Source organism: Hibiscus syriacus, unplaced genomic scaffold (genome assembly GCF_006381635.1).
Source record: "Hibiscus syriacus cultivar Baekdansim isolate YM2019G1 unplaced genomic scaffold, ASM638163v2 tig00113725_pilon, whole genome shotgun sequence".
Taxonomy (NCBI): domain Eukaryota; kingdom Viridiplantae; phylum Streptophyta; class Magnoliopsida; order Malvales; family Malvaceae; genus Hibiscus; species Hibiscus syriacus.
In genome coordinates, this window is record NW_024063471.1 from 9,891,021 (window position 1) to 9,916,910 (window position 25,890).

Consider the following 25,890-nt stretch of genomic DNA (forward strand, 5'->3'; position numbering starts at 1 on the left):
TTTGGATTTGGATTTTGTGGAGGAGGAGGAATGAGAGGTCGATTTTGACTCGAACGACTCGATGATGACCTAGGGCATTTAGGGTTAGACATGGATTACAAAATTAGAATAGGATAGGGTAACCTGCAAATTTAAAACACATGTATGAAATTCAATAAATCCCAAAACTCAAATGAGTCCGTAATATTTCAAGGTTCTCTAAACCGAATCCTAATGGGCAAAGTTTTGAAAACTCTTTGGAAAACAATGTTTGAAAAATCATAATGCATATAGTTTTCATGAAAAAAACATAATTGAATCAAAAACATCATTTGAAACAATAATTTTCGAAAATAATTTTTTTATATTTCGAAATTTTCGAAATTGTTTTGAAAAATCTTGTGTTTTTGATGAAATTAGTTGTAGAATCTAGTTTATAAACATTATATAATCAATGCCTGATATATATTTCAACCTATAACTAATCAAAACTGGTCCTAAGTTCGAAAATTAATAAAACAGGGGTTTTTGAATATTACCTTGAAAATTTCAGATTTTGTGAGAATGAGATGTTGTTTGCACAAATTTAATGATGTTAGCAGGATCAAAAGTTGAAGAACGATCTAATTCCAACTTCATTTGTTGGTTTTGAAGCAATTTTGAGAGTGGAGAGTGAGAGAGAGGGCGACGACAGAGTGTATAGGTGTTTGGGGTTTTGAGAAAAATGAAGAATTTAGGCACCCAAAAACCCGATGGGTGTATCGATGCACAACGAACGTATCGATGCACATTCAAGGAATACATCGGTGCACCTTCATGGTGTATAGATACACATTCAAGGGATGCATCGGTACACTATCTAGTGTATCGATGCATTACGCACAAAAATGTCAAAAACATGTTTTAAACAATCAAAACACTAAATTAATTAGCTCTAGTGGTATTGGCAACTTATATATTGAAAATTAACTACGTTCAATTAATCAAATCAAATCCTTAAACATTATTTGAACATACAATTAATTTTCACTAAGAATCATAAACTCCCCCTAACTAATAGCAAAGAATGCTATCAAAAATATTATTTTTATAAGCATTTCCAAAACTAATTAAAAGTGCTAAAATCATTTTAAACACTAAGTGAAGATAGGTCAGTTAAACCTAATTCTCTTCTAAGTGTCCAAAATCTTTCTTTATCTAAAGGTTTTGTAAAAATACCCGCTAATTGATGCAAAGTATCAACATATTCTAGAAATATATATTCTTTAGCGACAAGCACTACTAGAAAAAAACCCTTTAATGGCGCGCATTGCGCGTCATCTATGGGTGCAGATGACACACAAATGCGTGTCATTGAAATCCATCGACATAAATCTCAGATGACACACAATTGTATGACACACATTTATGACGCTTATTGCACTTCGTTGAAGCCCCTGTTATAAATGAAGGCGACACACATTTGTGTGTCATAAATTTATGACACGCATTTATGACTTACATTGCGTGTCATTGAAGCACACGTCATTAGAAAAGATGACACACATTCGTGTGTCGTGATTGTATGTCGTAAATATTTTATATATATATATATATATATTGTAGATTGACAACTAATCAAACTAAAGCACATTTAATGCCTCATAATACTAAATATATATATCATATTATATATAAGCAATCCATTTGCATACAATATATTAACATTAAGTTATAAAAAATATTGTAATCATATGTCGATACAAAATATCACGGCATAATAAATTTTTCCACATAAGATACCCATTCTTTCGGAATATCATCAATGTCATCATCCGTGTATTCTTCCTTCCCATCACCAACCTAAGTAAAAAATATGAAATAAGTATATAATTTATACTTATTTAAAGTGAAGCATATAACTATCAAAGAGTACTAAAATGACCAATTTTAATTATAATAATAAGATTATTGTAAGTATGGAAATAAATAAAGTAGTTTGAAATAAGCAGACATATATATACTAACTTGGTGCTATAACAATAAGTAGAAAATAAATAAAGTAGGAATGTTCACAGGAACTTACCATTTTATCAACAACAGTCTGGACATTCGGGTCATAACCTCATTTTTTCATTTGTCTTGCCTTTTTCCACAATAATACTCTATCAATCTCGTCTTCCTCCTTTCTTGTTTCTTGCATCTAAATTAAAAAGAATAACAACAATGAATTAACATAAACAAATGAATATCTAAACTATTCAATTAATTTACTACATACAATCTCAAGAGTTAGTCCAGCACATGTGACATCAAATTACTAACATTTGTTGAATCCACTAGGTTTTCTGTTACATTCTGACCATCTTGTCTACTTCTATGCATCGATCTCATATTTCCAGGTGATGATGGAAAATTCTCCATTTGACCACTACTTGGGACCATGTTGTAGTTAGCAGGTCTAGATGTTTTAGCCTTCTTATTATCATTTTGAGTCATTTGTTTGTCTTGTGATTGGGAGTTAGCAGACCGGGTGTCCAAACTTGATGGGCTTCCATGATCAAAAGACTTACTACCCCTGTGTGTTCCAACTCCTTGATAATACTCATGTCCAGCAATGCTTGGGCCAATGGGCGGCCTGCTGGATGAAAATGGATCAAACTTAGGTATCTCATTTTGTGCCAAACCTTCTTTAGAGTCTTTAGAAACTGCAACAGCCTGAGAAGATCCTAGAGAATAGTACCCATATATAAATGGTTCAATCACTATGTCATGCAACAATGAGGTCACATATGTAATAATTTTCCATGACAAGCTAAAGGAAGTTTAATTAACAGCAATTTACCAACATATTGTCCAGATGTAAAATCCATTCCTTGAGACCCGGAAGTAGGAAGCCGGGATGAATTCAGAGCCTCCAGATCAAGACCATGTCTATTGATAACAGTCTTCATTTCCCTTGAATAAAGAATATTATGTCAGGTAAAATAGTAGACATTCCCAAAGAAAGGGTCAATGAAAATTTAACTTGAACGAAGATATATATCTTTCGATGTTAAGTTCTAAACATCGTTGCGACCACTGAGATACTGAAAAGGAAAGTTGACTATAGTTAGATTAGCTAAAAGACAAATGCAAAAGGTAGATTTATCCAAATACATAAGAGTAAAATAGGGGAGAAGCTGGAGAATAAGGACATGTTAGACGCAATTTGAATTTTAGGTGAGAGTACACTTTAATTCAAGCTAGAAAATGTATACATATAATCCTGGAGTCAAATATATAAATCTGAACAGCAACAGCCACATAAGTGAACAACCTAATTTAAACACAAATTTTTTACTTCAATTCAACCATGTGTTGCTTAGTACAATGTTAAGCATAGCTGCACACAGAAAGGAAAAAGGTAAGAACGGCTTGCTTGGGGAAAAAGAGGATGGGCCAAAGTAAAACACCACGTAATTGAGATCTATTTAACTTATGTCCAACCATATTCATAATTCATTCATGGTAGGGCAATTAATGCTCTGATAGCAGAAAGGAATACACTCTTAGTCAAAGGTGTTTGAACAATTGTAGGACAACCTGAATACATACTAAAATAATTCCACTTCTAATATCATTATCTATAAAAAGAAAATGAAGGTTCTTGCATCCATTTAAAGGCAATAAAAACAAAGAATTCAAGTGGCAAATTATAATCAGTGAATAGTGAACAATCAAACAAATTTAGTCATTAGATCCCCCATTACCTGAATTAATTCCATTTTCTAAATCACTATGTCCGTCTAGATGAAAATAACAAAACTTCTCTCACTAGTTTACAAAATCATGTGTTCATTCATAAGACTTAAAGAACCTCAAACCATATTTCACCTTGAATTACTTGGAACGACATTGAATGTTCCTTCCCACTAGATTTCATGTGTTGCAATATCTGAAACATTCACAGATAATAAAAGTCAGATGCGGTAATAAATGGTATTAAAATCAAGAGCCAGCTTTGTAATGCGTGCACCATAAAGAGTTAAAGGCCACATAATTAACCAAAAAAAGCACCCATACCACATAAAGTTTTATTGCCAGCTTTGAAGGCTCGTCTTTAGAGTCTTGTATGAGTTTATGAAAATAACACAAAATTTCAACATTCTCAAGCACAGTGCTCCAGATTCTCCTAAATCAGATTCCAAGAAAAAAATCTTCCAAGCAATGTGAAGTCTCCAAAAATCTAGAAATAAGAAACCAAATGCTACACTTAAAGATTCCAAAAAAAAGAAGAATAAAATCCAAAATTTCCTCCAGATAACCCTTCGTTAATCCTGTGTTCATTCAAATTTGAGGGAAATTTTGAAAGTGAAACAAAGTTAACAACGAAATTGAGAATAAGAATAAAGTATAAACAAAATCTTAAAGGTTAACTATAAAACAAAGAAAAGTAGAAAGGTAAAAGGGAAGAACTGGTCGATGTCACGTTGGGCATTACCTTAGCTAACAAGATCTGTCATTCCATGTGAGTAAATTACAAACGCAACCACCCTTTACGATCGTTCCCCGGAGCTCCGTTAATCATCTGTAACTACCACCTCTCCTAATTTCTCTTCACTTCGCTCCTCTTTCCCTCCAACGCTTACCATCCAAAATAAAATAACGCTTCAACTCTCCATTCCGAAACAACTAACAAAAATCGGAAGTAATTCCTTTAGCAGATCTACCGTGATATCTGGTCCTTCAACAGCGAAATTCCAGTATTCACCTATTTCAAATGAAGATTAACAGAAGAAAAAAAATGTGAAAGTGCAACCAGAAACCGTAGAAGTAACTAAGTATCAATGGCAAGTGACACTCAAAATAGAGAAACAAATGATGGATTAATTGAAAAAGATTAAAAAGAAGTTTCTTACCCTTTGACATTTTACATCAGCAAGCTTATTTATCAAACATGGTTTCCCTTTGTGGTGAATGGATAAAGCAAATGGCTGATGCAAAGAGAAAAAGGGAAAAAGAGAAGAAGGGGGGAAGCATGCTTGCGTGAACTGTTTATCGAGGAGGCCAAGACTAGAAGCGGGAAAGGATGAAAATAATGGGGGGAAATTAAAAGACGAATTTTACAGATGACACACAATTAAAAGTGTACTCCATGTTTTTGCAAATTTTTTGGATTATGACTATTAAATATGTCACACATTATTGCAAGTCATAAATCGTTCAGATTTTAAAAAACATGACATTTTTTTATGACACATTTTTCGCAAGTCATAAATTAGCGTGTGTCATCGTTCGTGTGTCATTAAAGGTATATTTTCTTATAGTGATGATCTCTAATGAAATGATGTCTAATTTCAATGTGCTTAGTTCTAGAGTGTTAGATGGGATTTTTAGTGAGACAAATAGCACTAGTATTGTCACACTTGATAGGTATGATACTAACTTCAATTCCATAATCTAAAAGTTTTTGTTTCATCCATAAAACTTGTGCACAACAACTACCGGCAGAAATGTATTCCGCTTTAGTGGTAGATAATGCAACACAATTTTGTTTCTTTGAAAACCATGAAATCAACATATTTCCTAGGAATCAACAAGTACCGGAGGTGCTTTTCCTGTCTATTTTGCATCCTCCATAATCCGCATCAGAGAAGATATGCAAGCTAAAACTAGAGTCTCTAGGATACCAAAGTCCTAAACTATGAGTGTCCTTAAGGTATCTAAAGATTCTCTTAACAGCTAGTAAATGTGATTCCTTAGGGCATGATTGAAATATAGCACATAAGCAAACACTAAACATAATGTACGGTCTACTTATGGTTAGATAAAGCAAAACGCCAATAATTGACCTATATAGTTTAATATCCACACATTTACCTCCTTCATCTTTGTCAAGCTTTGTAGAAGAGCTCATTGGAGTGGTATGAGGTTTCCTATTTTCCAATCCAAACTTCTTGAGCATATCTTTGACGTACTTATCTTGATTGATGAAGATGCCATCTTTTCTTTGCTTGATTTGGAGTCCCAAGAAATATGAGAGCTCCCCCATCATGCTCATCTCAAATTCACTCTGCATTAGCTTAGAAAATTCTTGGCAAAGAACATCATTAGTAGAACCAAATATTATATCATCAATATAAATTTGTACTGCTAATAAATCTTTACCTTTATGCTTTAAAAACAATTTAGTGTCAACCTTCCCTTTTGAAAAACCTTTTTCGATTAAAAAATTAACAATCTTTCATACTAATCTCTAGGAGCTTGTTTTAAACCATAAAGTGTTTTTGTCAATTTGAAAACATGATCTGGAAATTTTGAATCTTCAAAACCTGGAGGTTGTTTCACGTACACTTCTTCTTTTATAAAATCATTTAAAAATGTACTTTTAACATCCATTTGATATAATTTAAATTCATTGAAACATGCAAATGCTAATAACATTCTAATTGCTTCCATCCTAGCTATGGGAGCGTATGTTTCATCATAGTCTATGCCCTTTTCTAGAGTATAGCCTTGAGCAACAACTCTAGCCTTATTTCTCACTATATTACCACTTTCATCAAGCTTATTCCTAAATACCCATCTAGTACCTACAGTAGATTTATTACTAGGCATTTCAACTAATGTCCATACTTTACTTCTCTCAAATAGATTTAACTCTTCTTGCATAGCCATAATCCAATGTTCATCATTTAATGCTTCTTTAATATTATTAGGCTCTATGCATAAGATAAATGCAATATAATTACATATATTTCTAAGAGAAGATCGAGTTGTTACCCATTTGGATGGATCACCTATTATCTCTCAATCCTTGACATAGTTGTATTTCTCTTGGGTAAGAGACTTCCTTTTCTTCAATGGTTGGATTATCAAGAACATCATGAGTTTCCTCATCTTTCGTTTCTTCCTTTGATGATGGTTCTTCAACGTAATATCTAACGTCATTTGTGTTTACAATACCTACATCATCATTCACACAAGAATCCTTCCTTGGAAGGGAATTATCATCGAAGACAACATGTATAGACTCTTCTACCACTAAAGTTCTTTTATTAAATACTCGATAAGCTTTAGAATTTAAGGAATAATCCAGAAAAATTCCTTCATCACTTTTAACATCAAATTTGCTAAGATTTTCTTTACCGTTGTTTAAAACAAAATATTTACATCCAAAAGGATGAAAATAACTAATGTTAGGCTTTTTATTTTTGAAAAGTTCATATGGAGTTTTCTTTAAAATATGCCTCATCATTACTCGATTAATAACATAACAAGTCGTATTTGTGGCTTTCGCCCAAAAATATTTTAGCAAATTATTTTCACAAAGCATGGTTCTAGCCATTTCTTCTAAAGTTCGATTTTTCCTCTCAATAATTACATTTTGTTGAGGGGTTCTAGGTGCTGAAAAATTATGGCTAATACCATTAGAATTACAAAACTCAATAAATCCAAGATTTTCAAATTCAGTTCCATGATCACTCCTAACACTAGTTATGGAGTAACCTTTTTCGTTTTGGATTATTTTTGAGAACGTGATGAATTTTTCTAATGCTTCATCTTTAGTACTTAAGAATAGAACCGAAGTATATCTAGAATAGTCATCTACCAAGATAAAAGCATATTGTTTTCCACCGAAGCTAGTAGTCCTAGTTGGCCCAAAAAGATCTATATGGATCAATTGTAATACTCTACTAGTTGATACATCATTGATAGACTTATATGAATCTCTTTGATGCTTTCCTTTAGCACATGCATCACATATTTTATCTTTATCAAATTTTAGCTTTGGCAACCCTCTTATTAAATCTCCTTAAATTAATCATTGTAGAACACTCATGCTAGTATGTCATAGTCTCCTATGCCATAACCAACTATCATGCTCATCCTTAGAAACCAGGCATAAATTAGTCATTTCTATAGAATCTAAATGCACCGTGTATATGTTTCCTATTCTATGACCAACAAGCATAATCCGATTAGGTGCAATGTCAATGAATTTACAACTATTAGTTTCAAACATGACATTGTATCCCTTATCACATAATTGACTAATACTCAGAAGATTATGCTTTAATCCATTCACATATAAAACATTTTTAATTTGTATGAAAGAGGTTTACCTATAGTACCTATACCTTCAATGTGACCTTTTGAATAATCATCAAAATTCACCTCTCCTCCATTTTTGGCGTTAAGCTCTATGAACCGACTTTTTTCTCCGGTCATGTGTCTTGAGCATCCACTATCAAGGTACCATGCCTTGTAGCAATGCTCCTTTTCCTACAAACATAGATTAATTTTTTATTTTTGGTACCCAAATTCTTTTGGGTCCATATTCATTAGTCTCCAAAATTCTAGTCCCCTTGGGTATCCATTTGTGTAGGATATCCTTATCTTTAGTAGTAATGAGTTCTTTAGGAACCCATATATTTCTAATGATTTTTCCTTTAGAGGTTCTTTGGGGACCTTTATGATTGTAGTTTCTAAAACTTTATCTAGCAAAGATGGATTTTGAATTCTCTCCTTTTTCAAAATGTTTTGTTCCAACTTTATTAAAAGAAGCTTTAAGATCATCAATTTTCTTTTGATGATCGTCATGAACTCTTGAAAGTAAGTTATGCAAATAGGTATTTTTCTTTTCAAAATCATCTAATTTTATTTGTAATTCTATAATCTTACTTTCAAGATCATTGTTGGTTTTGGTCATAAGACTATTTTCATTTTTCAATTTTGAAATATTATTTTTGTATTTTGAAAATAAAGTCTTATAATCCGAAGCCAACCCATTATAATCCTCTAATAACTCGTCATAAGATAAATCATCAAATGTGTTAGAGGTTACCTGAGAGTTTTCCCCGATGGCCATCAAGCATAAGTTTGCTACTTCTTATTCCTCTTCATCGCTCCATGTAGCCATATGGGCATTGTGCTTCTTCTTGGATTGACCCTTTTTCTTTAATTACGAGCAATCGTATTTGACATGGCCCGACTTTTTTTACTCGTAGCAAATAATGGGGTTTTCTCCTTTGGTTCATTTTAAAGCCTTCATTTTGTTTGAATTTTCTTCCTCGGTTAGGCCTCATCAATTTTTTGAACCGTTTGGGAAATAATGTCATTTCCTCGTCATCGTCATCTACATCTGAATTACTCTCATCTCTTGTGGATTTGAAAGCAACTCCCACTTTATTCTTTTTCTCTGTCTCCTTCTTTGGCTCGTTAATATTCTCGAGGTCTACCTAATCTTGAAGCATCATTTCATGAGTGAGGACTGAACCAATTAACTCTTCGAGAGTTAAAGACTTTAAGTTCTTAGCCTCGATGATTGCCGTTTTCTTTGATTGCCAAGCTTTCGGAAAGGAGTAAACTAACTTTCTCACAAGCTTATCATTTGGAATGATCTCTCCATATAATTTGAGACCATTGACAATCGTTGAAAAACTATCCGTTATAACTTTGATGTCTTCATCCGGTTTCATCCTAAAATTTTCATAGCTATGAGTTAGGAGACTAATTTTAGATTCTTTTACCTCGTATGTGCCTTTATGAGTGACTTGTAGTTTATCCCATATCTCCTTGGCGGTTGTACAAAATGAAACTCTCCCGTATTCATCCGATCCAAGAGCACAAAATATAATATGAATAGCCTTTGAGTTGAGCTGGAACATTCTTGTCTCTTCTTCACTCCATAATCTAGGATGAGTGGAAGGTTTGATGTATCCGACTTCTATGATATTCCATGCTCCATGTCACTCTCTTGAATAAAATACATCATTATATTCTTCCAATAAGCATAATTAGCTCCATTGAAGAAATGAGGCTTGTTAACGGGCAATGAATCAAGACCAAAGTCGGAGTTTGAAGTGGAGGCCATTGATGACTTGATTATCAATATAACTCTTCCCGAATCGACTCAAGAGGTGATTAAACCTTCAAATGAGTGAGGCTCTAATACCAATTATTGAGTTAATCGATTGACGAAATAGCCAAGAGGGGGTGAATTGGCAATAAAAATTTTGGTGGAAGCTTTTGCAGAAAATAGAAAATAATTGCACAACAATTTGAGTGGTTCGACTTTCTCAACCAAAGTCTACGTCCACTACCTTAGCTATCCACACTAAGGATTTTCCAACAAATTCACTATTTTATTCTTTCTTTTGAGGACAAAGAGTAACCTTACAACTCCCTCAAGAATTATACCCCAAATTCTTGAGAACACTCTCTCCCAAATAGAAGAATACAAATTTCACAAACTTACAAGAAAAACCTCACAAGGTAAATTGTTTGAACAATTCTAAAACAAAGAAAGAACACTCAAAGATAAATACAATAGAGCACAAATGGTGTTTTTGAAAGAAAAATGAATATTGAATTAAAAATAGGCTTAAAATACTTAAACTTGAGGTTTGAGGCTTTCTCTTTGATTCTCTCTCAATTCTTCTCAATTATTGTTGATCAATGGCTCCTAAGCTTGTTTAAATACTCCTTGGATCACTTCTGAACATTGGGGATCGTTAGTGGAGTCAATAGAGTCGTTATTGTGTGAAAATAATTAATAAAACAGTTGGGAGCGTATGGTGCATCGATGCATAGCCAGGGTGCATCGGTACACTATGTGTAAAATTCAAATATTTCAACCGTTAAAAGACTTAGTGCATCGGTACACTAATTACATTCGATGTTTCAAACAAGCCAGAAGTGCATCGATGCATGGCATGTGCATCGGTGCATAAAATGCATTCGAAATGGGTGTGCATCGATGCATCAAATGAGTGCATCGCTACATCCCTTCATAAAATTGATGTTTGGCTCGATTTTTGTTCGAAATACATTGTAAAAATTGTTTCAAAAATATTTTAAGTTTAAAGCACAATTTTACACTTTAGTAGGGATTGAAATTGATCTTTGAAAAACTTGGCGTAATATTTTGATATTCGAATAATTGAATCGAATATACTTTGAAAAAAATTATAAAATCTTAAAATTCATTTATATTTAATTTGTTATATCCAAACATCAAAATGTTTTCAATATTAGGGTTTTCACGTAGCTTTAGTGGGGTAGGGTTACTAAATTCTCTATATGATGGTTTGGTTCTAAAAAAGTTCTCAAGTTGTCCCTATAACTTGCTAAGGTAAATAAGGACTTTGATCTTGGCTCATTACAAACTTTTTGGATCAAATTTAATTCAGGGGATCACTTCACTAAATGTCTATCAATGAAAATAATATCATGACAAACATAAAAAATGCTTTACATAAGCTCTGCGAAAATTGCATGAAGAAAAACAATATTCTTCGATGGTGTGAAATTGCCCTTACTTAGGAGAGACAAGATAACAGATTGGGTTTAGCTTACGATACGCAACAATTCTATTTATGCTAAAACAAGGAAAACATTAACCAAAAAATTTCTTTTTTGGTTATCGTAAAATAAATAAATTTGAACTCAAATTTTTGAATTATGAAACATAGTGTAATCGACTAGTGGCTCGACTCTTTATTTTGTTTTAGAAAAAAAAAGTCCATAGCAAATTCCCAAGTTGTCTTAACTGGCTTTTCGGGGCCAATTCAACATTGGTTTTGAAAATGGTTTTTGAAAAGATGGGAGTCACCACCAATTATTTCTAAGGTGAGATTGGAACACCTAAAATTATGTAATTTCAATAAAAACATTTTATTATATTAAAATACTGATGTTTTTGCATGTGAAATTAGAAATCAGGTTCAAAAGTCAGTTAGTCATGGGAAAGGATTAGTACTTACTCAATTACCTATGTTCTAAAATTGGAAATTTTGAGTTCAAAGTTTTATCTATGCATTCAAGTTTAAAAAGGATGTTGATTTACCAGGATAAATAACGTCTACCCCCAAGCATAAACAAAATTTTTGTTATTAACCCTAATAAATGAATATTTACTTAATAATTTTAAAATCATGATGTAAGGTTTTGAAAAGGTTGTCGATTTACTTCGGGATTCAATAGTGGTCACCTCTGGGCAAAAGCGGGAGATATACTATTAATCCTATAATAAATGAACATTGCCTTATTTTTGAAATTGAAATGTATAGTCAAACAATCGATTATTGAACCTAGTTACACTAGGTGAATTAATTAAGGCTTCTATCTAACTAAAGTGTCATATTATGAGTTTGGATAACCTAAGGATTAAACCTACAATGTTGGCTCTAATATTAAAACCTAATCAATTTAACAGTTTATTGAATCGAATAATTAAAATGGAACCTCATGCATAAATATGAGGACCAAATTAAAATTCTCTTAATCTAAGAGATTAAATTGAAATTAAATCTAAAATGAAGGCTTTACTTCTTAACCCTAATCAATTTAATCAATTATTGAATCGAATAATTAATTTGGAACCTCGAGTATAAAGGCGAGGAGCAAATCAAGAATTCCCCTAAATTGAAAGACTAAAATGAAAATTAACATAAAATCAAGGCTCTAATTATTAATCCTAACCATTTTTCGCAAATTATTAGATGGAATGACTAATTCGAACCCTCGGGCAAAAACAAGGGACAAATTAAAAGTTCTCCTAAATTAAAGGACTAAATTTGAAATTAAACTAAAATGGAGGCTTTAAAATTAAACCTAATCAATTTTAGTAATTACTTGGTTTGAATAATTAATTTGGACACTCGGTTAAAATCGAGGACTAAATGAAAAACTCTCTCAAATTAAAAAGTTTAAAGACTAATTTAAAGAATTAATCTAGAAGCTAAGAAATAAAGCTAGGAATACATTACAAAGCATGTAATGTTACGAGCAAGAAATAGAACAAATTAAAATGTAAAGTAGAATCAAATAAAGTAGGTAAAAGGACTAAATTGTAAACTGCCAAAAACAATGTCAAAGTTAAAATTAAAAAAAAGAACATTAGTAAACTAACATTAGTGACTAAAATGTAAACTAGGAAAATCAGAGGATAAAAAATGAAATATACCAAAAATTAAAATGCCAAAAATTAAGGACTATAATTAAAATGCAAGAAATTAATGGATACTAAAAATTAAGAGACTGAAATTTAAAAACATAAATTAAAAGTTAGAGTTTTATTTTTACCTAGACTATAATAGCATGATTCATACCTATAGACATGTCATTAAAAGTTAGAGTTTTATTTTTACCTAGACTATAATAGCATGATTCATACCTATAGACATGTCATCACGAAGTCGTAGAACTAATTCAAAATATTTTAAAATTAATAATAAATAAGTTAGAAAATAAAGTTTTACCTGAATCATAGTAATACGGGTTATATCCCAAGATGGGTCATTGTAAAGTCGATTCGAGTATAATTACAAACAAATTAAAATATAGTGTAAAAATTAAAAAAATAAAATCAATGTGTTGAATTCAAAATAAATAAGAAAACAAAAAAGGTGGCCAAAATGCAAAAACTTGATAGCAATGGGAGGACCTCAACGTGATTAAACTAAAATACTTTATATATAACCTATCTTTTAGCCGTCTCACGTAACTTCTAAACCCTAAGCTTCCCTTTAATTTTTTTACTCTCCTAAATCTCTTTCTCGCCCAAGTTACCCGCCTCCCTCGCAAAACTAAAACACGACAAACACGTGACCACAATATTGGTGAGATTCAACACTCCAACCACGACAAACGATGGTCGGGAAGGGCACTAAAATTTTGAAATAACCTAAAAATTACCTCCTCCCCCTTAAAACCCCTAAATCAATGCTCTTAAACACCACCACTGATGGTGGCAAGACTACTCAAAACTCGACCTAAAACAAAATTGCCCTCATTTTCCTTGTCTATACCCAAAGATGAACCCTAACTAACATGCAAGCCTTATTAAAAGAATACGAAAGGTATAATCATTCAACTTCTAGACCCGATGCCCGACTCTGGTGATAATTCAAACCAAAACCAGGTGACCACAAACGACCCTTCACTTTTATTTTCAAAATAGAGCCACTAAACTAAAGAAAAATACTAGAATTTCTTTGAATCGATTTTTTATATTTCTTTCTTTGTTGATTTGAATATGGGGAGCCCTCGTTTACAATGCTTTCTATTTTAAAAAATGGGGGAAGACTCTCTTTTATTACATTAATCTTTTTCGGGTTTTATAATACCCTTCTTAAAGTTACAATCGAGAAAAAATGTTTTCTTTTTCTTTATAACTCATATTTTTTTTGTTCTTGTTGGGATATCAATGAGGATATTTGATATGATCTAGATTATGTGTTTCAAGTCATAAACGTTGTTACCCGATCGTGATTCTAGTAAGAAACTCTGCAGTGCTTGAAATGATTCTGAAAGTGCAAAATAAACCTTGTGAATATGAGATAAACAAATAAAGAATGAAATTGAAAAGGATGTGGATGAATTTTAAGTGGTTTGCAAATGAAAAAAGTGTGGTGGTGATAACGTTTGAATGGATGTAACGAAAATGGTGAAGGATGGTTGTAGTCGGCTATGCGGATGATAGAAATTCAAAGGATTGATTGTGACCCGTTTGCTATATATATAGATAAGAACCAATAATATAATATGATGGAATCAAGGTGGAAGAGGATGGAACGTGACCCACTAGCTATAGGTAAGCTAGGAACCAACGTTATAATAAAATGAAATGGAGGAAGGCTTCAAGACTGACAAGAAACTGATAGAGTTCTAATCCAAAAACTAAAATGAAAGCAACCTTTCAAAGAGTATATTATGCAAAAAGTTCTAAGTACAAATGTCACGAAGGTGCCTATTTATAGTGTTGATAGGCACCATATGAGGATTTTTTACAATTAAAATAAAACAATCACCTAAATGCAATTTAATTCAATTAAATGACTTGTCATTCTTCTTATCCTTTGATGGTTGGCCATGTAGATTGAAAATGGATGAATTAAGCTTTAATTTGAGATAATTCCAGCCTTAAATTCGTCCAAAAAGGAGGGGTGACTCTTGGGCTGCCTTGCTTTGCTTGCAAATGGAAGAAAAGAGGATAAATGAAGTCATAGGATGAATGTGGACATCCTACATGTCCAAATCAGCTTGTCTCTTCAAATTCCTTTCTGATTTTATCACTTAATTTGGTGGTTAAATGAAATAAAATCAGCCTTCATTGCTTGTTCCCTTGTAGAATATGATCAGCCTTCAAAAGATGATAAAGGCCTTGAATGATAAGTTTTGAATGCTGGTTATTGCATGTCCCATTGCTTGAACATGAATGGCCTTCAATGGGTGATAACATCAACCTTGAATGCCTTGAATTGGTGAATTAAGATGACCTTAAATGGCTTGTGTCTTGGTAGAATATGAAAGGACTCTTTCTTGGCTCTAACTGATCCAAATCATCCTTGTATAAAATTCTCGTACTTAAAATTCAAGGCTGCATTGTCTTTAGTAAATCAATCATATCTCAAGTTCCCTATATCGGATTGAGGTGATTCAAAAGGCGTTGGAAAGATAAAAGATAGATGAATAATTTCCAATTGACTTTTGGACCTAAAAACATCTGAATCATATCCAGAATTAGAAGACATTCTGACTGATATTCTTGCATCTGTTGAAATCGTTTAACTTCTCTCATGCACCTAGACACAAAGGTGAACTTTATTCAATCTTTAATTGAACTAGTTTGATGAATGAACTAACTTTATTCAATTAACTAGATGCATGAATGAATTAGCTTACTAAATGATCTAAATATGCATAAATGAACTACTTCCCTAAATGAACTAGATGCTTTAAATGCAATGCATGTTTAAATGAACACTTATTAAATGCAATGAATGTCATGCAACTAATAAAACTCATGAAAATTCATGCAATGAATGATATCATATTATAAGCATATCCTAAGAGTTAAATACAAGCATATGATAAAATATAGTGCATAAATGAGCATGTATAGGATCAAGTAAGGTAGAACTCCCTTTGAATCAGCCTTGGTAAACTTCAATTATTTAATTAGATGAAGAAAAAAGTTAGGGCTGATGGGGATCACATCATTCCCTCCCTCTTTAATGTGATTTGTCCCCAAATCGACACTTACTATGAACGGGAACAATTTTGATTTCCTTAGGGTGGGGAACTTCTTTACTTTTGATTTACACAAAACCCATTCTCCGGGATCAAGATCTTCATTCTTGTAAACCTTATTTTCATATGGTTCACTCGAATATAGACATGTCTTTTGGATCTCTATTTTTGAAACATCATATTCTTTGGCAACGAGAGTTGTCTTTTGAACCTTGCCTTCATTCAAAACATCACTTCCATTGATGAAGGAATTTGTCCTTTGAATCATTCCTCGGTCTAAAAGGTTACAACTTTTGATTAAGGAACATTTCTCTTTAAATACTCTCATGTTTCGTTGTTGTTCTCTTTCAAAAGGATGTCTCCTTTCGTTTCCTATAATCAAAACTAGATTAGTAGAAAAGGATATCAAATTTAAAGAGATAGGGAAAACAAACCCAAGAATATTCAGAGATAGTGGTCGATGGTTGAGGTTCTTCATGGAAATATGCATTGGTTCATGCAATATTTCTTCATGTTGTCCCTTGGAATCATCATGCCAATTAGTTAATGCATGAAGCTCCTGTAAACCTTCATTGAATAAATAGTTTGGGTTTGGATGTGCAATTCTCTTGGACTTGTTCAAGTAGGTAGATCTTGCCAACTTTAATATTTGTGGCCTTCCATATTATGAACCTTGAATAGATCGATAATGCTCATTTCATCTCCTTGAATTGATCATCACAAGCAAGAGAAGTTCCATGAATCAATGTTCTAGAAAATAAATCTAAGTTAGAACATGGAATACATTTAATAAAATGAATGAACATAGAAAATTCATGAAAGTTCATGAGTGGAATTTGGCCTTTCACATTCTCAAGAATCAGATTCATTGAAACTTCCCTTTTATGATGTTCTTCGAATGGATGGAGTATACTTGGAATGTCAATAAACACGTTACTTGGAATTTCAAGCGATTCAACCTTTGAAACTTCAAGTGTCACTCCTTTTTTAACTTTAATGGACATGTTTTTTTAATCATCATTTTGTAAAGGTATGACTCTAATTCTTCCATATCAATTGTAGCATCTTCATTCTCATCCTCTTCTTTTTTTGATTCAACTTCTCCATAATCTCGAAAAAGCATGGTATTGCGATTTAGACATTGGCTTGCAATGTGTCCACGCCCCAAACACTTAAAACATTGTATGTCACAGGAACGATTTGAAGTGGTGGCAATCTTATCCTTGCTGGTTTCGGCAATGGGCTTACTTGCTTTGGGTGGTCATCCTCTTTCATGGGATGATAATGGAGGAGTCTTCTTGTATGAACTTTGCCCTCATTTTAAAGTTGCACTCCCATAAGATCGTGTGGCACCCTTCGTTTTGAGTTGTTTTTCCACCTTTATGGCCATATGCTCCATGTCTTCCATCTCCACATAATGTTGCAACTCAACCACATTCACAATGTTTGGATTAAGTCCCGCTAGGAATCTTACCATTGTGGCTTCTCGATCCTTATCGATGTTGGCTCGAATCATGGCCACCTCCATCTCTTTATGGTAATCTTCAACACTTCGGTTACATTGTTAATGGTTTTGAAGAAGGTTGAATAACTCCCGATGATAGTGGGTTGGAATGAATCGGCTTCGCATCAGTGATTCTCGATTGCATCTCCTACTTGATGCCAATTGATTCCACCATATTAGTGCATAATCCATAAGCTCAAGGGCATCGAGTTTTACCTTCTTGAGTTTGGAATAATCATGGCACCCGAAGATGTGCTATACCTTCTTTTCCCATGATAGGTAGGCCTCAGGATCCGTCTTGCCTTGGAATAGTGGAATGGAAATCTTGATATTAACAAGATTATCATCCATTAATGGATGAAACCTTTGGGACCTTATACTTCGATTTCTCATTCTTTGTTATGATGCACGATCTTCTTCTGGTCTTTCCACTTCTTTATTTCCTCCTTGATTGGCATATTCTTGCTCTCGAAATCCTTGAGTACGCTCCTCTTCAATACATTCAATACGTTCATGGAGAGGTTCCAATTATTCCTTAAAAATCCTAGTCAATTCACGCATCATGGCTTGCATTTGTAGGTTTGGTTCAATGTTACCTATAACATGAGAATTGTCTCCCGAATGATGAGACATAATTAGTAATAAAAAAATAATCTCACAAAAAAAACCTCACCAAACACTCCAAGAAAAGTCACTCCCACTCGTGTTTCACTAGGGATGGATTTTACCCTTAATGACACTCTTGCCTTTTACCACTCGTGCTTTGTTTTCAAGTCCATTTGGGAACTTTCTCAAGGCTTACAAGATCTAGTGGACTTCGGCTGAAACAATTGTGGCTTGGTAGTAAGGATAGTGAAAATAAATTGGTTACAAGGAAAAGATATGGTAAATAAAGGTAACAAAATTGAATAATTGAATATAAAGATGACGTAAATATTTTTTCTTTAAAGATGAAAAGAATTACTTTCTCCCTCTTTAAACTTTTTTTTTTAACTTTTTTTTATTTTTTACTAACCTTAGTGAGAGAAAATGAAACAATACATTTACTGAATCGGCTAGCTCTAATGCCAAATGATATAATTTCGATTATGTGTTTCAAGTCATATACATTATTGCCCGATCGTGATTCTAGTAAGAAACTCCGCAGTGCTTGAAATGATTCTGAAAGTGCAAAATGAACCTTGTGAATATGAGATAAACAAATAAAGAATGAAATTGAAAAGGATGTGGATGGATTTGAAGTGGTTTGCAAATGAAAGAAGTGTGGTGGTGATAACGTTTGAATGGATGTTACGAAAATGGTAAAGGATGGTTGTTGTCGGCTAGGAAGATGATAGAAATTCAAACGATGGATTATGACCTGTTTGCTATATATATAGCTAAGAACCAACAATATAATATGATGGAACTGAGGTGGAAGAGGATGGAACGTGACCCACTAGCTATAGATGAGCTAGGAACCAACGTTATAATAAAATGAAATGGAGGAAGGCTTCAAGATTGACAAGAAACTGATAGAGTTCTAATCCAAAAACAAAAATGAAAGAAACCTTTCAAAGTGTATATTATGCAAAAAAGTTCTAAGTACAAAAGCCACGGAGGTGCCTATTTATAGTGTTGATAGGCACCATATGAGGAGTTTTTACAATTAAAATAAAACAATCACCTAAATGCAATTTAATTCAATTAAATGACTTGTCATTCTTCTTATCCTTTGATGGCTGGCCATGTAGATTGAAAATGGATGAATTAAGCTTTAATTTGAGATAATTCCAGCCTTAAATTCGTCCAAAAAGGAGGGGTGACTCTTGGGCTACCTTGCTTTGCTTGCAAATGGAAGAAAAGAGGATAAATGAAGTCATAAGATGAACATGGACATCCTACATGTCAAAATCAGCTTATCTCTTCAAATTCCTTGATGATTTTATCACTTAATTTAGTGATTAAATGAAATAAAATCAGCCTTCATTGCTTGTTCCCTTATAGAATATGATCAGCCTTCAAAAAAATGATAAAGACCTTGAATGATAAGTTTTCAATGCTGGTTATTGCATATCCCATTGCTTGAACATGAATGATCTTCAATGGGTGATAGCATCAATCTTGAATGCCTTGAATTGGTGAATTAAGATGACCTTAAATGGCTTGTCTCTTGGTAGAAGATGAAAGGAATGTTTCTTGGCTCAAACTGATCCAAATCATCATTGTATAAAATTCTCGTAATGAAAATTCCAGCCTGCACTATCTTCAGTAAATTGATCATATCTCAAGCTCCTAATATTGGATTGAGGTGATTCAAAAGGCGTTGAAAATATAAAACGATAGATGAATAATTTCCAATTGATTTATAGACCCAAAAATATCTATATCACATCCAGAATTAGAATACATTCTGACTGATATTCTTGTATCTGTTGAAATCATTCAACTTCTCTCATGCACCTAGACACAAAGGTGAACTTTATTCAATCTTTAATTGAAAACATGCATTAAATAATTAAGAGTTAGTCTAATAAATGAACTAGTTTAATTAATGAACTAACTTTATTCAATGAACTAGATGCATGAATGAAGTAGCTTACTAAATGATCTAAATATGCATATATGAACTACTTCCCTAAATGAACTAGATGATTTAAATGCAATGCATGTTTAAATGAAAAGCAAACTTATTAAATGCAATGAATGTTATGTAACTAATAAAACTCATGCAAATATATGCAATGAATGATATCATATGATAAGCATATCCTGAGAGGTAAATACAAACATATGATAAAATATAGTGCATAAATAAGCATGTATAGGATAAAGTAAGGTAGAACACCCTTTGAATCAGCCTTGGTAAACTTCAATGATTTAATAAGATCAAGAAAAAAGTTAGGGCTGATCCGGATCACATCACTATTAATAGGGCAAAGATAGACTGTGTGTTTGTCGATGAAACATTTGGGGTCTTACTGGTGTCTGGAGTGGCTACTAGAGACTGATGGGGGCTCAAAGGGGACCATTGTTACACGAGATGGTTACTGGGGGGACCAAAACTTGGTTCTGATGTGGATGATGAAAGGCCAATAGTTGGTGGCAACATAAATCCTTGATGAGAACTAGGGTTTCTCAAATCGTTAACATTCTAGGCCAATTAGGTTGTTTTGACTTTGGGTTAATGTAGTAGGTCAAATTTTGATTTAAGGTTAAATGTTATTGTGTCTTGGTTAATTTGGATTTTAATTGGATTTGCAAGGGGCTGTTTGTTTACTTCAGAATGATTAAGCGCTGAATGATTTAAATGATTAATGATTCAGAGGTTGTGTATGAATTAGCTCTGAATGTGACATGTTGTTTGACAATGGCTCTGAATCATTCAGAATGTACTTCTGTGCTGAATCATTCAACATTGTTTTGCTGAATCAGTCAGCACTGAATCATGCAGAGGTGCGAAACAAACGCGCTGAATGATGAACGATTCAGCATTCAGCGCTGAATGGTTCCATTAAGAGGCAAACAAACAACCCCTAAGTGTGTAGATTTTTGTATTTGTATAATGGATTGTTATTTTTTTGGTTTAGTGAAAAATTGCTCTAGATGATTATGATCATGATAATATGTTTGATATTATAATTGGTATAGATAAACTTGTATGATAGATAAGATAATGATGATGATGGTTATGAAATGATCATGTTTTATGATGATTGGTATGTAAAATATAAGGTAGTTGCCATATTTTTGTTGGCATGAAACTATTATCATGATAAAGCATGTATTTGATTTTATGTTCGTTGATAAATGTAAGTTGTTGAGTAATTAAGTTTTGATTTAACCGGTGTAAGTCTAATGAAAAACCTGAAAATCGGTTTAGGAAACAATTTTTAGTTTGCAGCTTGATTTTTCATATAGAAACTCGATTTTTAGGTTTTAACTTGATTTTTCACATAGAAACCAGATTTTTGGTTTCAACATGATTTTTCATATGGAAACCAAATTTAGGATGCAAACCTTATTTTTGTATAAAAACCAAAATTCCTGTTGGAATATATTTTTTAGATAATTTTCAAGTAAGTCCCTATTATTTTAATATTTGATATTATTTAGACTTAGACCCTTACATTTTGGAAGTTTCAATGTGGTCTTTAACTAAGATAACACTTTTGAAATTATTAAGAATAGTGATAATCAACATGTGTGAAATGAAGAGAATTTTATTTATAGTTTATACTCAATAAATGATCATATGTTCCAAATTGTGTTGTTGGATCCTTTTAAATTTTAGATAAATTCAATATGGTTCATGTTGTAAAGTTAAGTTTGAATTCAAGCCATGGTGAGATATTGATTAGCTAACAAATGATAAATCCGATGAAATGATTTGAATTGTGGTGCTTGATTTTGTTTCGATGATAGAAATTTGATATTACCTATGTTTTTTAATTATTTAATTTTGGTTTAAATTTTCGTTAACATCTCTACCCAAATTTCATCTAAATCGGGTAGAGGATGTTACAAAAATATTTCATAAACAAAACAAAATTGTAAAAATAATTGGACGAGTAAATACGTAATTTATCTTAAAAATTATTTCCTCCATGACCAATCCTATCCTTCATATGGACTTACACGGTGGTTGGGATAAAGATGCATTCTATTGTGATATCAGGTGAAATTGGCCCAATATTGCATTTATAAAAAAAAGGTTCTTGGGCACATGGACTTTTAATTTGGGATCTACGATATTTGCTATAGTATTTAACGAACTCATCATGTCGAGGTGATGAGTTTGCCTAAATAATATTTTTTATTCAAACTCTTCATCTCGAGGTGACGAGTTCCAATAAAATATATTTTTTATTAATTTTTATCACATGGGGTAAAAAATTTAAATTTTTTTATTGGAACTCGTCATTTACGTAGATCCAAAATTAATAGCCAAACTACCCTAATTTTATGGAAAGTGGATAAACGACCGAGGGATTTTGCTAGCTCTCATGTACGTATTAAGAAACCTCGATATTAGAAAACCCTTCAATATTATATCAATCAACCTATTAGGAAGAATTTTGTTCTGAAACTGCAATCGATGGTGAGATCATCCCCTCAACTTATTTCTATGGAAAGTACTGGTGGTTCAGGTTAAGTTTCTCAATCTCTTTTATGTAATTTTTGTTAGAAACGACATTCAGGCGAGTGTCGACATCGATCTAGGTCATGTTTTCTTTGTGGCGAGAAAGGTCACTTCGGGATTGTCCAAAATAGTCCAATAAGGTTTTAAGCTCAACACCTAAGGCTCCAATATCAGTTCAGTCTTCTAGGGGTCGAGGATCCAATAAAACTCAGTTTAGTGCATTCGGATGACCTCGTGGTTAATCTTCACAATTACTCAACAACAATCTAAAACCCAGTTCATGTGTATAATGTTTGAGCCTGAGAAGATGAAAATGCTCCTAAACTAACTAAATATGAGATCCTAGCAACAAATCCTTTAGGAGATAGTGTTATAGTCAATCAAGTTTGTAAGATGTCCATTGATGATTCAAGGGACTCAATTTTCTATTGATCCCGTGTAATTGTCTTTTCATGAATTTAAAATCATTTTAGGGATCGATTGGTTAGGATAACATCAAGCATGGGTCGATTATGAGAAGAAAAGGTTGTTTCTGCTTGGCTTAGGGGTAAAATACTATCATTGTGACGAGTGAGAGGAATAATGGTCCAACCTTTACAATTTTAGTTATTAAGATTGATAAGACGATTTGTTAGGGATGTGAAGGATTCTTAGCTTACATCATTGATACGATAAAATCTTAGCCTAATTTGGAATCGATTCCAATTGTCTGTGAAAATCCGGATCTGTTTCCAAAAGAATTACTTGGGCTTCATCCTGTCCGTGAAGTAGAATTTGGGATAGAGGTGCAACCGGGGACTACACCATTCTCTATTTCTCCTTATAGAATGGCTCTGGTTGAACTTAAGTTGTTAAAGGCTCAACTTCAAGAACTTTTGGATCAAGGCTTTATACGACCTAGCATATCACCATGGGGTGCTCCATTTCTCTTTGTGGAAAAGAAAAATGGATCAATGAGACTTTGTATCGATTACTATCAACTTAATAAGCTCACAATCAAGAATAAGAATCCCCTACCAAGAATCGATGATTTGTTTAACCAACTTAGAGGTACTTCGTGTAGATGCTCGATTTGTCCGGGGCGTTATTTAATTTTAATTGGGTTTTACTATTATCGTTATTAGGGTTATTAGCATAAGTTTGGTATTTGTTAGTTATTAACATGAAAATATATGACATAAAATTGCAATAAAAAATAATAATAATTTAGAACATGGACTAAGTATATTTTATTTTTACTATTACAGGGCCTACACCAGAGTTACAACTAAAACGGGCCAGACCAAACAGGCCCAAGTATAAGAGAACCCTAAAACCCGTTAGGGTTTCCAGCTTCTGGTTCCAGCCGCCGCTCACCCTGGACTGTTGGATCTGCTCCTAATCCAACGATCCAGATTAAAGGACCATTAGGGTTTTTACCCTATGCCCAGCGCCGCCTTCCACGTCCAGAATGAGCCTCTGTCGACCATTCGTCTCCACCAGTCAGCTTCCACCGACTGCGCAGACTCACAGAGTCCTCCCTGAAGCCCGTGACCAGCTCGCACCCGTGACCTGCAAGCACACCAAACAAGAGACAGAGCACAAAGACAAAAACAAAACAAAACGCAAGAAAAGAGGGTCTTTTTATCAACAGTTATCATCAAAAGGGGGAGTCATCAGCAAAGGAAGGAGAAACGAACTAAAAAGCAAACTACCAGCCATCAACAACGGAAAAAAACAGGAATAGAGACCAAGCAACCATCCAAGAAGAAAACACAAAAATTAGAACGACCCGTACCTTTCTCGTCTGTAAAGACCCTCGTCGCCCTCATTAGGAGGCAGTGTCTCGTCGAATCGAATGTAAACCATTCACCCTTCGTTGTTTTTTGGTTGGTTTAAGTGTGCATGTGCGTTTTGGGTTTGGAGTTGTAAGCTGAAGGGGTAGATTGGGGTTAGGCCATCGTTCTTGGGTTAGGTTCTAGGTAGGTTTCTGGTCAAGGTTGCTCATCGGAGTCCTCCGGGAGGTAAGAGGTCACGGTGGCCGTAGTGTTGTGAGGTTACTAGAGGGTGAAGCCGGTTGGGTTTTCAAGTTTAGTTTGGGTTTAGGTCGCCGGTTTAGGTTAGTATTTGAAGGGGTTGTCGTCGGAGGGAGTTTAGTGGACGTCTTGGCTCCTCATCAGAGCCATTAGACGGCGATGGCCACGGCGTTGGCTATGCTTCGTCTGGGGTTTGAAGGTTGAAGAAGGAGAGATTGAGAGGAAATCAGAGAAGAGCGGCGGGTATGTTTGGAGGATGAGGGGTTGAAGTGATTTAGGGTTTCAGATTTTACCCTAATAACCTATATAACAGAACGCCAGAACGGCGTCGTTTCGTTTAGGTCCAAAACGGTAGCGTTTTGATAGCTGAGGGGAAAACTGTACGTTTTAGGAAAAGGGGTTAATGTCTGGCGTGGCCATCCCAACCTTGTTTCATTTCGATTTGGTCCCTATATTGAACTTTATTATCTTTTGATTTTGTTGCATGATTTTCAGCGTTTTTCATTATAGTCCAAATTCATATTGGGGCCATTTTTGTGTTGTTTTTACATTGGATGCATAGTTTTAGAAACTTGCATTTTGATCCTATGTAGTATTTTGGTTGTATCATGTTTGGACTGCCCAGAAATGAAAATGTTATGAAAAGAGCCTGTCTTTTGTGTTCTTTACATTTTAGCCCCTTTGTTTAATATTTTATCCATGTTCGTAAGTTTAATTTATATTTATTTTAAATGTATGCATGTATAGTATTCCGTGTATGTTGTTAGTACACTTTTGTTTAGTTGTTTTTTTTTTAAAAAAAGCATGTTAATCTCGTGTGCATAACTCGATCTAATCACATAATCGGAATTAAGGGTAATGCCCTTTTAATCTAAAATTATCAGAATGGCTTTTCTTAACTTACAGGAAAGTTGTTTTGACGATTTTAAATTAAAATGGTATCCCGTCAGTAACGCCTAATTAAATTTGGATATATCATTGTAAAATTTGGGAGCGAAAGAAAAGGAAATATTCGACTATTTAAACTTTTCGAGTAAAGGTTGTTAGAACTGAACTAAAGATCTGGTCTCGATATTTTTAAATAATCGAATATTCTTTATCTTTCTAATGACTTGGTAATTTTAAATTAAATCTATTTTGTTGCTTTGAATGTTGCAAATTTGCATGTTTGTTGTTTAAAGGGATCATTAATCAAATTAAATTTGAACTTGTGAAATTCGTTGCAAAGAAATTAATTAATCAACTAGGTACCGATTTAGGGCGTTGTGGGG

At 33.4% G+C, this 25,890-nt stretch overlaps 1 protein-coding gene across 1 annotated transcript; it reads right to left on the bottom strand.

Moving 5' to 3' along the window:
- Positions 1–2,083: 2,083 nt before the first annotated feature.
- On the bottom strand, positions 2,084–24,452 carry LOC120187666 (chromatin structure-remodeling complex protein SYD-like). The gene is made up of 5 exons (XM_039191332.1): positions 24,382–24,452; positions 24,024–24,155; positions 2,804–2,916; positions 2,284–2,687; positions 2,084–2,161 (listed from the first exon to the last, which is right to left on the bottom strand). The coding sequence occupies exons 1-5, from the start codon at positions 24,450–24,452 to the stop codon at positions 2,084–2,086; spliced, it is 798 nt and encodes a 265-aa protein (XP_039047263.1).
- Positions 24,453–25,890: the final 1,438 nt, after the last annotated feature.

Excerpts from the sequence above, each read along its gene's own strand:
- LOC120187666 (XM_039191332.1), bottom strand. The coding sequence starts at position 24,452 with ATGGTTTACATTCGATTCGACGAGACACTGCCTCCTAATGAGGGCGAC. Across the intron at positions 24,156-24,381 it reads GGTCTTTACAGACGAGAAAG|GTCACGGGTGCGAGCTGGTC; the intron begins GTACGGGTCGTT and ends GTGTGCTTGCAG. Across the intron at positions 2,688-2,803 it reads TACATCTGGACAATATGTTG|GATCTTCTCAGGCTGTTGCA; the intron begins GTAAATTGCTGT and ends ACTATTCTCTAG.